General features: G+C 33.6%; 1 protein-coding gene across 2 annotated transcripts in view; it reads left to right on the plus strand.

The window, feature by feature from the left end:
• The window catches only part of LOC123540158 (neuronal acetylcholine receptor subunit alpha-6-like), a 65,975-nt gene extending 52,257 nt beyond the window's left edge, over positions 1-13,718 (plus strand). For both annotated transcript variants that reach the window (XM_045324965.2, XM_045324964.2), the window contains exons 2-4: positions 6,818-7,040; positions 7,464-7,564; positions 9,851-13,718. In XM_045324965.2, the coding sequence (XP_045180900.1) occupies positions 6,818-7,040; positions 7,464-7,564; positions 9,851-10,295 (769 nt within the window). In that variant the 3' untranslated portion in view covers positions 10,296-13,718. The remainder of the gene's footprint in view (positions 1-6,817; positions 7,041-7,463; positions 7,565-9,850) is intronic.
• Positions 13,719-14,826: the final 1,108 nt, after the last annotated feature.

A 14,826-nucleotide genomic window follows, 5' to 3' on the forward strand; every position in this document is an offset into this window, starting at 1 on the left:
GCCGTAAGAAACAAATATTATTTCTGATTGTATAGTTTTATTTGGTATCTCGCATATGGCCGCCAAGGGATCAATCCCGATTCTCGTCGCTTAGCGACGAAAGTCATTTGGATCGTTTCTCTATCATATAATAGGCGTTTATACTATTGACAAATTACTTTTACTCTCATTTAGTACGTTTAAGCATTAAAAGTCTCCCAGAACTGGGGAATAATTATTAAGATTGTATTTTCTTATCCTTTTGATCAAGGACATTATCCGTTGTATCTGTATAATAGAATTCCTTTAAATCTGGTGCTAGGGGCGTGACTGGTGTTGCACATTTCATTATACATTGCGAACAGAATCGACTGAACAAAATCTGCTATCATATTATGTTTCTTGTCTTCCAAAATATTTTATTATGTATCAGCTTACAGAACAATGTGATAGAAAAGAATCACTTTGTAGAGAAAGCAGAATGTTAATATTGTACTCAGAATAACTTGTAGCTAAATTCCAAACTCTTTTCTATTTTTATGTTATTCTGTTTAGTAAATATCTTTGTATGATTTTGTGTTAAAACAGCGTACAAAAGTATCAGATTCAGATTTTAAGTACCTTCTAAGTACCTTATAATAAAGGTAGATAGATTTATTTCTGTGTACAGTGTACATATTCATGGCAGTATAAATAACAACATACAGATAACAATGAACAAGTATGCATGTTAAATAAAGCCATGTCATATACATTATAACACAAAGGATGACACAAAAAAAAGGAGATAGAAATTTCCATTATGGTCCTTATTTTTATATAATAAATAATTGCTCATATGCTTCATTTTATAAATACGAAAACCATTGATAGGTCTTGTTCTTAATCCTGTTTGATCATTTGGAATTCATTGGTTTATACGTTAAGATCATTCCTTTGATGTGAACGTTTTAACTTAGAGGAAACATAAATTGTTTAATTGTTTACACCGTTGTCAATATTGCATATACACGAATAAACTACGATGACAAGATAAAACGCAACTTGAAACAGAAACAGTTTGACTTTGTTTATCAGGTATTTAGCGCACCGAATAAACATAGAGTGTTATGTATATTTACATCGTCTGTCATTTCTGCAGTTTTTCTTAGACTCTATATCTTTTGTTTTATATATAATCTCTGTTTTTGCGTACAAATGTAGAAGTAAAATGATAAAAATATAACGTATGGGAAAATTTTTTAGTAAAATAGAAAGCTCTTTTTCTTGCTGTCAAATAGTTGATGTGTAAATGCGAGGCATGTTCTGAAAGTTACGATACCTAGTTATAAATGAGCGTAATAGTAAGCAAGATACATCAGTAGATTTGAATACATATGCAGTAATATGGGTCTTCAAACGTATCTTATATTATGTTTTGTTCGTAAGTTTTATGCAATTCGATACGATCGATTTTCTTTCGCGCCACCCCCCATGCCCCCTTGTAAGTATCTGGCTATCACAAGTACATATAACAAATGGTTTCTATGTAAAGCAAATCAAATTAACATTGATTGATTTCTTACAGATGTTTATCTAATTCCATGTTAAAATGGTTAGAATCTTAACTAGATGATCAACCATTTCTTCTACAAGTAATTAGGGAGGCAAATTTCTATAAACCTTTTGTTGTTTTCGGAGAATAACATCGAAATCAAAACAATAGAAATTTTATTAATTGCAAGTTAAACGCAGTAAGAAAGCCACTCACTTTGTATATTAATTTTTATTCTATATGATGAGCAATGTGACAAGTAATTTTTTAAATGTTAAACCAATCAGTTTTCTAATGTATGAACATGTAGTTTATTGAGATAATATTTACAGAACTATTTAGTCTGATCGGCAGTTATTTAAGCCTAATTTTTGGACGGATATGGTGGCTACATATTACCAAAATTAAGATTATATTGATACAAGTAGTAGTTTTACGTGGAACATATTTATGCAACGTTACTTACATTACTGTTTACACAGTAGGTTTCTACTCTAATTGCTCCTTCAGTGTGCTACAAATATTTTCTGTCTTAAATGACAGCGGTTATGTTAGAACTTTGCTTTTGTTTCAGATAAATCTGTTTCTTAGTGAAAATCTCAGTTTTTTTGGTTTTGTTTTATATTTAAAATATTTTAAGCATTTCTAAGAAAAAATGTGAGACAAACTTATACTTTAGATATTTCTGGAGATAATAACTTTCACATCCAGTTAATATGTACGACAGGTAGAAATGTTGAAATTCTAAGACAGTATTTAAACTTTATAATCTTAATATTATAAGAAGACAAAATACAGAATACAACTGGAGAGAAAACGGAACATTCTCATAGATTAAAATTCATATAACGGGTATTTTTAACTTAAGCACATGATATTTAGATTTTTAAATTATATATTTGTGGGCGTTATTTTTTATATGCACACATATTTCTTTAATCGAGGGCTTGACCTAAAATAAATTTTCATCGACGTGTATGTACACTTTTTACAGATGTTTTACATCTTACTAACGGAAAATATTACGAGGGTCCTGCAAAAGGTTCTGTCACTAATGGGTTTCGGTAGTTTTATCCCAGGTATTAATTAAAACGATTCATTGCAGTTGAATGGTGTGTCCAGTAACTAACGATATCCATTTATTTTGTGCACATTGCTTTTCAACTGACCGAGTTATTTCAAATTGAAATACATGCAGTCATATACACCGACCAATTTACTTGTCACATTGTAATAGGGACGTAAAGACTGCCGGATTAGGCTTGATATAGATTCAAAGCAGATATTTGATGAATTGTGTGGTATATGTGGACCTCAGGCCAATTTTTCGATGCGTAGAGTTTATAGATGGATTAAAGCTTTTAAAGCTGGGATATCACTAGCACCTGCTTAGAAAGAAAATTACACCCTGCCCCTAGGTATACTGAAAGAACCTGGGTTGCACTAACTCATTTCAATCGTTCATTTCTCACATAAAACGCGCTCTTTGATGGATGGGTACCAAGCATATTGAACAAGCGGTAATTTATCTTTCACCGTACACCTGTCACATTGTCTCAATATTTCATATTGCAGAGATACTCCAGTTTTTAATTCTTTCGTCAACGTTACAAAAAAAAACCGTGAACTTCCCTTATGAGCGTCCGGTATAGAGATCACAGCAGTGTGCACATGTTAGGCGAAATGTGAACAAAATCAGAATACAAAATGTTTACAGTTGTACAATAAATATTGAAGTGATGAATGAAATTCATCGCAGAAATTATTTTGAATTTAAAAGTCGTACACATTTGTATTGTTTATTAAATTCAAAATGCACAGGTACGTTGCATATACACATTTAAGTGTACACGTGTAGTTAAACGACAACTGACATACATTTTCACACCAGCCGGTCAGACCGATTTGGTAATCTAGACCGGAACTTCATCAGGGAAGTTCATCTTGTTTTTTCTATAACGTTGGCGGAACTATAAACTACGTGTTATTTCTCTGAGATAAGAAATGTTGAAGGAATATGACCGGTACACAATGGACAATAAATTACCACTTGCTCAATATCCATAGTACACATTTACCGAACTGTGCGTTTTAGGTGAGGAATGCGCGACTAAATGGCTTAATATATTTTCCCGTTCATGGCCATGGTTCTAATAGTATACCTAGGGATAGGTCATAACATGTACAGTAGTATTTTCTTTCTGATCTGGTGCCAGTGTGGGAACTTATCTGTCGAAGATGATACCCTTTCTGGTAGGCCTAAAACCTCTGTTACAAAGGCAACCATCGCTGCTGTAAAAGCTGTGGCCGATCAAGGTGAAAGATATAGCCAATTGTACTGGCATAGCAGAAGGCAGTGTGCAAACAATTCTGATAAAGCGTTTGGACCCGAGAAAGGTTTGCGCTAGGTGGGTACCTCATTTGCTCATATAGGAGTAACAGAAACATCGATTTAAATATGCCCGGGAGCTTTTGAAAACATAAAAAGGCTTTGATAGTTGGGTTATTTCTAACTTGCTAACAAGTGACGAAATCTGGGTGTACATGTTTGAGCCAAAGAGAATGGCTGATAATAAGCAGTGGAAGCGAAAAGATAAAAAAACGACCCTGTATTACAAAGAGAACCGTATGTTTGAAAAAGAGATGTTGTACGCATTTTTTTTTTCAATTCTAGTGTGTCAGTCGTTCAAGTGCCTTGTCTATCTAGTTACAGTAAAAACGTTCAAGCTCTTCAGGAGTCCAATCTTTACACGACAACGCATCCTCTCATAAGTACGTGGTTGTTAAGTCTTTTTGGCTTCTGAAAAGGTAGAAGTTGTAACTGTGACTTTTTTTATTTCGAAGGCTTAAGAAAATGCTTTCTGGAAAGAAACACAAGTCCAGAAGTTCACTTATTTATCATTGTCTCAAACAGATACCAAAAGAAGACTATTTGTCTGCTTTTAACAGTAGGGTAAAAAGGTTACATCTTTGAAGGTTTGTAATAAAAATAACTTTGATACAACGTAGGACTGTTCTAGACACGCAGCCTCCCTAAACGCGCACTCGATCAACACACACACACGTACACCACTCACATACAAGGACAAAACAAATAATTGAAGGAACACATTGGGGCACCGCCTTGGAACGGTCAGTGGCAAAACAACCACTGGGGAGCTTAAACCGGTTTATGGTGAACCTAACCTCACTCTTACCCTCATTATGTTCCAAATTCACAGGACAGTGTAAATAAAAGTTATCCCCGCCAGGTGAAACCCTAACATAAGCAAAGGCAACAGAAGGCATGTAATGTAAAACACAAAAAAAAACGCTCTTATATATGCAATCCTTAAGAACCTAAAACGCATGTACCCAACGCCTTTGCAGAAGACAGAGCAACAAGGGAAACACCCTTATGGGCCCGACAAAGCAGGCCAGAAGACGGAAATCAAAATAGCTCAGTCCTGGTGGGATTTAAGAACTACTTATCATAGAGTCCTCCACCTGTTCCGTTAGACACAATCAAAGAGGAAAGCGTAGCGTCCAACTGTAAAAGGGCTAAATACCAAACATGCGGTGTGTCTCAAAACAGTTGGATTATAACCTCTTTTAATAAAACGTTTAATGACTTTACTAAATACAATTGAAAAATTGCCATGACCTAAAATCTTACGAAGTTTGAAAACCACATCCCCATAAAAAACGGGTTTTAATATACCTTCTCACAGAAATGTCTTTAAATTGTTATTGTATGTTAAAATCAAATCTGAATTACGATAGTAAAATTTAGCAAAGTATTTACGTAATTTATATTAACGGTAGTCCTGTTGAAGAAGCTTATTTGTAATATACTGGTTACGTTCATTGAAATCCTCAACATGACTACACGCTCTTGCAAACAGAATTAACTGAGAAATATATATCCCATAAGATGTAGCCCGGGGTACATCCCCATCCAAATGGGGGAAATTTAAAATATTAAAATTAAAATCATCCCTCTTGTCATAAATTTTGTTATGTATAAAATTGTCGTAAATACAGAGATGTAAATCTAGAAATGTAGCAGTAGTATTCGAGTTGTTAGTTTTATTTAATTGCAGTACCCGGGGATAAGTAGTATCCGAACCTAATGACACAATGTTTTGCAAGACCCTCGTAAAAAGAAGTTACTGTCAAACGACAAACACTTCACAATTACGTAAAAATAAAAAATAATCTTTTCTAGTCACAGATTGACTATCTTCTTTAATCTGTATAGATTGTAAAATGTCTGTGTTCTCATCAAAGGAGCAAATTTAAAAACTACAATTCTCGCAATAAAATTTTATTGCGTCAGGAATAGATTTACCGCAACGTCTATATCTTCTAATGTCTGACTAAGTTTATATATCTTCAGGAGCAAATGTTTCATTTATATTGATATAAATCGTTATTTTGTGAAAACATATCTAATGGTATCTGAACAGACCCATTAAAAGCTTTAGATAAAGAATAACGGTTTATTCAATGAGACCACCAGATATGCACCTTCTCTTGATAAAATTTGTTATTTCAGACAGGCTTCAATCGGTCAGAGATTAGTCATATTATGTTGTAGTAATGTAGCTTCCTAAAATTTATGTATTTTTATGCCGTAATTTATACATGTATGTCGGAGCAAATAAGGTCACCAGTAAATCAAGAATATCTTTGTTTCAGAAAACAAAACTCAGTGAAATACGGATTTTAAAGTTTGAATGTTCGTTACGATGTGAATACGTTTTAAAACACTAAGGCCGGACATATTGCCTGTTCGTACGACATACCAGTAAGCAATATATACCACACAGTAACCAATATTATCTCCTTATATATATCATTTGTTCTTCTTTAAAACAAACACATAGATCCAAGAAGAATAACTGTCTAAAACCATAAAGCAGTGTATGTATGTATGAGGACATATACAAATAAAAACATGGACAAAGTAAAACAATGTGACAACAAGAATAAACATTACGGAACACAGTAGGGGGGAGGTTTTGGGCTATGGGAGGGGATCTTGGGGTGACACCACCTCAGAATAGTAACAGGCAAATCACCACTGGAGAGATAAAATTACGTAATACTTCAACATAGACAAATCCTCAGCCTTTACCATACCATATTCCAAAATAACAGGACAGTGAATAAGCTATCAGCTTTACATACATACTAAGTCGTAAAGTATATTATGGTTCGATCTTCGTAGCCCCGCTCTCAATCATTCCAAATAACCATCCTAAAGATTTTTTTTATACTAAAAGCGGAAACAGATGCATATTTTCGATATGTTTTTTTCAGGACGTTTGGACAATCAAGAGGAGATGTTGAAATGGATGATGTGAAATATATAGATGAAGCTGTGCAGATTGTGAGTACAATATTCCACAAATACAAGCCTGAAGTGCCTCCGAGAAAGAGCTACCCGAATCCAGTCAAGTTGAGTGTTAAACTTCACGTGCAGCACGTATCTGAGCTAGATGTTATTGCACAAACATTGGATTCTACTGTCGAGCTAGAAGTTGTAAGTTTATAAATAAATACAATGATCAGTTCATAAGCATCCTAGCAATCTTCCACCTTTTTAAAGTAAATAACTCTTTTGACTTGATACAGTACTTTTATATACATCGTTTTGATGCATATTTTTGACAGAATTCTTATTATATATAATTCCGTAACAGTGAAAAATATTAAATGAAAATCCCTTTGTATGAAACAGTAAAAGTTATAGATATAATCGACCTTTATATATAAAAATAAACTACTATTTACAAAATCATGAAATAAAATTCGGTATTTATGTGTCTAACATGTCTCCATCCTCTATCAGTTGCATATTGCATTTTCTTATATATAGTCCACTGACTTATCCTATATTATGTTTGCATAATCATATATCGATTGTTATTATACACTAAGTAATACATATATCACTATATTTCAGATATGGAAAGACAGTAGGCTGTCTTGGTATCCTCTTGTTGTGAAAGAGATTACCGTGAGTCAAGAGAAGATCTGGACCCCTGTTCTCACTATTGATAACGTGTAAGCACATTCAACTTTGAGTAATTAACCTACACTAACAATAGCAGACTGGATAGGCCGAATTGGATTAAATCTGTTATGTCAACTATTTAACATTCATTTTTGCGAATGACTTAAGATTTCGCGAATGCTTCTCAAACGCGTTAAGGAAGGAATATGTAACACGGATTACATGCACATTTTGTTATAATTGTTTTGATACATTTGTAACTTGACCATCCCTCTGAACACGTAAATATTAAATCGTGAATATCGTGCAACATTTGTTACTATACCACGTTCTTAGTAGCCTAAAGAAATTAATTATTTTCCCCTCATGTTTTTTTCCTTCCCGTCCGTCAGGCAGGCAGGCAGGCAGGCAGTCCTTCAGGCAGTCCGTCCGTCCATCCGTCACACTTTATTTCCGATCAATAACTGGAGAACGTAGAGTAGATAATGGGTCACTTGATCAAAGTTCAATGTCAGAGGGACCATAAATAGGAAAACCGTTTCAGATCAATAACTTCAGAACCATTTGACCCAGAACCTTCAAACTTCATAGAGTGATAGGACTTACAAAGTGGATGAGTCCTATTGAATTGGGGTCACTTGAGCAAAGGTCAAGGTCACAGGGGCCAGAACAAGGCAAACACTTTCCAGTCAATTATTTGAGAACCACTTGGCCCTGAATGTTGAAACTTCACAGAATGATTGGACATGCAGAGTTAATGACCCCTGTTGATTTTTGGGTCACTCGATCAAAGGTCAAGGTCACAGGGATCAGAACATGGAGCACCGTTTCAAGTCCATAACTTGAGAATCACTAGGCCCAGAATGTTGAAACTTCTTGGTAGATGATCCCTATTGCAGCCATCCATCGGTGTCTTCTGGACTTTTGCTTCTGTCCCCTATTGACTTCTTGTCCATTACTACTTTGCATTGGATAAGACATGCGCTTTTCTACAAATGCATCTTCTAGTTTATCACATGTACTGCGCAGTATTTGTAGCAATATCATTTATACGACAGCAGCGTAATGGAATAAATGTTTTAATGTCGTGCAATGTTTTATTTATCCCGCCTTCTTGATAACGTAAAGGAACAAATATATCGCAAATGTCTACATGTATCTTTAAGGCCGTGCAATATTTCTAACATCCCGTTTTCTGGATAATTTAAAAGGCTAAATGTATTGTCAATCACGTGCACCATTTTGTAACTATCTGACCGTCTTAGCAGTAGGCAAGTTTGAATTTATCGTAACTTCTGTTCCACGCCCCGCAAGTGCCTAAGCAGCCTAGCCGTAGAGCGACTGCTTTGATTGCCGGAGGTCGTGGGGTGGCTTCCTGGCCGAGTCATAAGAAAGACGTGAAAAATGGTAATTGTAACTTCCTTGCTTGGCGCTTGATATTAAGAGGACAGTTCTAGGTTGTCTGTATAATGTGATTGGTTGGGTATTATGTCACGTGTCTGTGACTTGATATTCCAGTGAGGCAGCAGTCGGAAGATGGCACTGTGCTCACTGCTGCTATTCGTGGAAGCTAATGTTTACGACGAGATCACTTCAATAGTTTAAAACACTCGAAACATTCCAGTTTTTCTGTTTTTATTTAAAAACGTAGTTCGGGAGGATTATTCTTAAACTTGCTTTTGTGTTTATCATAAAATAATAGTGTATGTTTCAAAGGGGGTCAATCGGATTTAGATAAAAAATGGATTTGATGGAATGTTTAAAAATGATCAATTACACGTATTTGAGTATTTTTAGCATATGTATAGATTTAATAAACATAATTTGCCTACGAAATAATATGTATATGAGAACTTGCATTGACAAATATATGTTAAGCTGAAATCCAGATTTGTAAAAAATATTATCTCCATTTACCTCTCCTGGTTGCGCAACCAGGCTAGATTGGAAATTTATGAAATTCGAAGCTACACACGGTTTTAAAAATACCTTTTGGTTAAGATTGTTGAATAATCCTAATATCAATCAAATACAAATGTAAATTAGAAATTATATTAAAATCAAAAGTAGTTGGCCGCTGTTTCATACTTTCGTACTAAAGGAGAGTAATTACATTATTTCATAAGAAATATCAAAACAAACATTTCTAATAGGGATACTGTTAAATGGGTCGTTTTTCCTTACATAAATCTCTAACCGGATATATTAAAAGGGAAAAATGTCACAAAATGTTGCTCAAATATGATTGACCACTTTTAACAAGCTTTAAAGAGTTCTGTGGAGCAAAATCGTGATGGGTATGCACTTGGTTTATCTTTTTACTGACTTCATTTCAGGGTCGAAGCCCCAAGAGAAATTTCCAGTCCTCAATATGTCATCAAGAGCAATGGAAAAATATATATGTACAGACGTTTACAATTAAAGACATTCTGTGAAACGAATCTCACTGCTACGGTCGAAGATTGTGAAATAAGACTTGGTTCAAACCTACTTAATAAAAGGATAATCGACTTTGACATGAATACGTCATCATGTATTGTATCTAGTTCTACGCATGCGCTGCAAGTGTCTGTTGGCAACAAGGATCGGCGAACTGAGGAACGCCTAATGTTAAGGGACAACGCCACCTTTCCCGAGTTTATCTGTAATCTGCATATCCAGGAAACTGGATGCTGTCCTGGAACTCAAAGTGCATTGTTAAACGAAACAAATGGTGTTACAAGAATACTGCTCAGCTTCTATATATCTGTGTTAATAATATTGCTGTTAAGTATATTGTAAACGTACTAGCTTTAACATTTTTTTTTGTATTACATTCTAAAGGAACTCGACTCAAGATTTAAAGTATATTTCAAACAAATTTCTAACGGGTAGATTTCTACTGTTGTGTAACGATATGGGCGCATGTATCACTAACTATTTTCGAACAATAGCAGGGTGGCCAACCCATGTGGATTTTTGATATCGTACAGACCTGATAAATCGCTCGATTCTTGTAGCAATTTTGTTTGTAATTTTCTTGTTACTTGACGGATTCATTAAAATAGAAAGTGTCGAAGACGGAAACACATGTGCCTTCATTAAATGTTACCTGTATTGAGAGATTTCCTTCGTGTATACGATAACATACATTGGTTGGCCACCCTGAAAAGATATTCGTGCTTATCTTTTAGTTTAATAGAAGTTGAAAAATATTATCTAAATCTTAATTTGGTATTTTTAATTCATTCAGAATTAATTTATAGATAATACTGTCACCATTTGATACAACATTTTTCTTTTTTTGGTTTTATTGTTTTATATGTCACGTTGACTGAAATCAAAAACTTCATGAAAATCTCTCGTAATTTTCCAGTTATCATTTGCATTTACATTATATTTCTCAGTTTAAAGTATATCTGCACAGTTGGGTCAATACAATACAATACAGAATTATATTTGATTCCGATTTTCATAGTATCATAATGTACTAAGACAATTCAGACCATAAAAGGCCGAGCCATGCGTTTTACACTGGACTGGTATGAAACATTTCGACACATAATGGAAGTCTATGGAAAACTTGCATTTCTTATGATATTTTGCGTACAAAACAAACTCTAACAATGAAGACCCCTAGTAACACAATCTATTGTTTTTGTTTGATATGATCAGAGCAAAGCGGTGTGGCATTCTACCATGACTTAATAGAAACCACTATTAGAAGCTTTTTGGAATAAAAAACGTTTTTGTTATTAAATCTATCTTTACCTGTATATCAGTCATTTTAATACGCATGAGTTGTCAGTGTATGGCATGTTTTACCTTTCTTTTTAGCAGACTCTGAGGTTTATTCCAAGTCATCCGAAAACATAATGTAAAGTCATCATTTCCGTTGTTTAAAACATGTACAGAACTACCTTAAACCTGATAAACATGTCAGAGAATCAAGTCAGTAATAAAGTGCATGTAAAGCTGTCTCGACAAAACGGACAATCGAGTGTGTGTCAAAAATCGGTCAGGTACATCTTCTAAATTATTGTAACCTTATTGCGTCTTTATGAATATTTTACTAAACCTTAAGGACATGTGAAATTTCGGTGTATATATACTTTTTGTAGACTAGTAAACTAATATTAAGAGTTTCCAATTTTAGGACTAAAATCCGTAACACATTAAATTGAACATTTTAACATTTCAAAAACAGATCATTATTTTTAAATAACTGATGAAATTGCTTTTTCAAACGATTAAGAAACTCGACATTGGAATCTGTATTTTTGAATTATGCGCTACGAAATTTGTGAAAAACAACTTTAATATAAAATACCATGATGAAAACGTCTGAACAGTGTTAAAGTTATGAACGAATGTAATTGAAGGTGACATCTAATATGACATTGTGATAATCATATTATTTTCGTTACAATTGTTACCAGTTATAAAAATAACGAGTCTTCCATTATTTAAATATGTCCAATTTAGTGTCTTATTTTAAACTTTTTACACAAATCTTGAGAAGCGAGTCTCTTTATTCATCAGTAGCTTTCATTTTCTGAATGATTTTAGAATATTTGCGCAAAAGCATCGACGTGTAGTTTCATAAATTATTTACACATTATTAGTAAAGTGTCTGAGTGAAAATTAAGTAACCCTGGAGGCAAACTGGTGGATTCAACAGTTGCCTGTATTCCTCGGGTATGTGCCTTCGTATATAATATGTACCGTAATTAAGGTTCAGTTCCATACTATCATATTTGCCAAATAGATTTGATTCAATTGTAATTTTATGCTCAAATTATGCACGCATGTATGCTAATAGCTTAGTTTGTTTAAAAAGGTGTAAATAACATTAATACTTTCTTGCAAGTACTGACGTCAAAGGTTATGTAAATATATCGTGAAATAAACTTTGAACAATAATGTATGAAAATACACTGTATAAGCAATGATAGGGATACATTATGTATTACAAAATATGAAATAAACTGCTAATATCTTCGACTTTCTTACATTCATTTCGTTGATGAAAAAGAGTTATTTGTACTGTTGTGTTAATTTTATTCTTACATTGAGCAGTGTAGTATTTCCGTTGCTAGTAATGCTTAATGTTGGATATTCTTTCTTGTTTTTTTACATTCATTAGTAACAAGATACTTAAACAAAGTTCCATCTTGGTGGAAAAAGTGTTCTCTAATCAACGTAAATAACAGTTCAACATTAATGTAGGACATTTTTGTTTGTGTCACGAGTTTGTTGAAGAACTATATTTGCATCTTCAGTCTGTGAAAGAATCATGTTTGATATTTACATATTTGTAAAAAGCAAACTAGCATTTTATATACCTTTCTTTTCTTCTTACACCGTAGATATTAGAATAGTGTACCTATATGTTTTTTTTTGAACAGGAAGTTTCTGGAGGTTATTAGAAGGAAAACGACTTTGTACTTATAGCATTATGAGAATATTGTTCTTTCTTGTGCCTAATGTCTGCTTTGTTATTTGGTATAGAAGAATTTAAGCAAATCATTCGGTTATACTTCTTATAAGAATAATGATTCAATATGATCATAAGGAGTGTCTGTGTTGATAATATAAATTCAGGTGTATGTTCTGCCTGTACTGCAGTTTATGTGCCTCGTTGTAGAATATGTACGAACTATGCAAGTGAAACAAATTTTTATCGTAATATTTATGTATTATTTTACAGATTCATTCTGTGGTAAACATTGGTGATTTCAGTGATGTCGTCAGACTCTTGGTTTATTTATAACGAATAGAATTACGTAAATATTATTTTATCGTCTATGTGTAGTAGGTAACGTCGTGGAAACTTATTACCAAGTAAAGTTTAATTCTGACGTCGTAAGAAACTGACACAGAGTTACGTCAATAAAGCACTTATTCTGTTTTCTATTTCCAGAGAATCCTGAAGGGTGATTCTTGCTTTTGTGTTTCTCTATGTGCGTTTTATGCTTACATTTACTGTATTGTATATCCATGTTCGTTATGTTTTTTGAAAGAGCAACAGATGTGTTTTAGATGAGTTTGTAAGGGTTTATATAGATGTTTGTCATGTATTATATCTTCCTTTAAATGTTCGTTTTCGCAAAATTTATCTTTATTCTAATTGTTGAACTATGCAAATTTATATACTGGTCTATTTTGATAAGAAAACTTAGTTAGTGTACAAGCATTGATCATTAAATTAATTCAATAGATAGAGCAGTGTTTGCTTATTTTGTACTCACCTGGTTGAAAAGTTTCAAATTCTAGAGCTTTTGTAATCACCCTTTCGTCGGCGTCAGAGTCCGCGTCACTAAAGTTTAGAGTTCTGCATGTAATCAAGTTTCTCAGAAAATGCTGGGCCGAATGCTTTCAAACTTTACACATATATACCGGAGAGATCCTGACGAAAGGTGTACATGCACCACCTTTAGTGATCTACATTTTTGTGAAACATTTCACGAATATCCATTAACAGGTTACTCAAGTACAGTCAAATCCCTACCTTTTACCAAACCAAGGAGAAGTAATCAAGTGAGCAAAGGTAATGTGCTAAGTATGTTAGGTTCGCTGATTATAGCTAAAATACTGTTTGAATTATAAGCATTTTCGCTTTCAGACTGACGCACTGACGGACGGGCGAACTAAAGGACGGACACCCCCTATATACCCCTCTATATCCTTTCACCTTCGGTGACAATATCAAAAATGGCGACTTAGAATTTTTACATGTATAAACAATTGATAAATTGAGTGGCATATGTCATTTAATTATTCAGTAGTACATATTTGTGAATTTAAGTTGTAAAAAGGGGAAAATTTATTAAGAAACATTCCTGAGGTCAGTGTACCGGGTTCCTGTTCCATGCAAATCTTATATATTTTTGTTTTACACCTAAAATTGATTTTGTATGCAGTTTTTATTTTCTGAAGAAAAAAAAGCAAGATCTTTTTATCTTTATCTTTTTGACATTTCTTGAGATGACTTATATCATACCCTTGATAACAAAATGGGAACATAACAGAAGTCTTGGTATAACCATCATTATATTGTTTTCTTCAAACATACAGACTGGTAACTTTGAGACTGGATCTTGTATGAAAACATATTAAAGCAAAGGACCAGAGTGTTAGCTCTTATTTAATTATCTGTGAGCATTCAACACATGCACGTATGCTTAAACACAATCCTTTAAATATTTACACTGGTGCGTACGATCAGGATTCATCGTAAAATTGAAAAATGCAGATATAATATTCATTTCTTTTCAAATGACATAGCGTTGGACTTACTGACTAGTTTGGTCTCAGCATTCTATTTGTTAAG

This window comes from Mercenaria mercenaria, chromosome 16 (genome assembly GCF_021730395.1).
Source record: "Mercenaria mercenaria strain notata chromosome 16, MADL_Memer_1, whole genome shotgun sequence".
Lineage (NCBI taxonomy): Eukaryota > Metazoa > Mollusca > Bivalvia > Venerida > Veneridae > Mercenaria > Mercenaria mercenaria.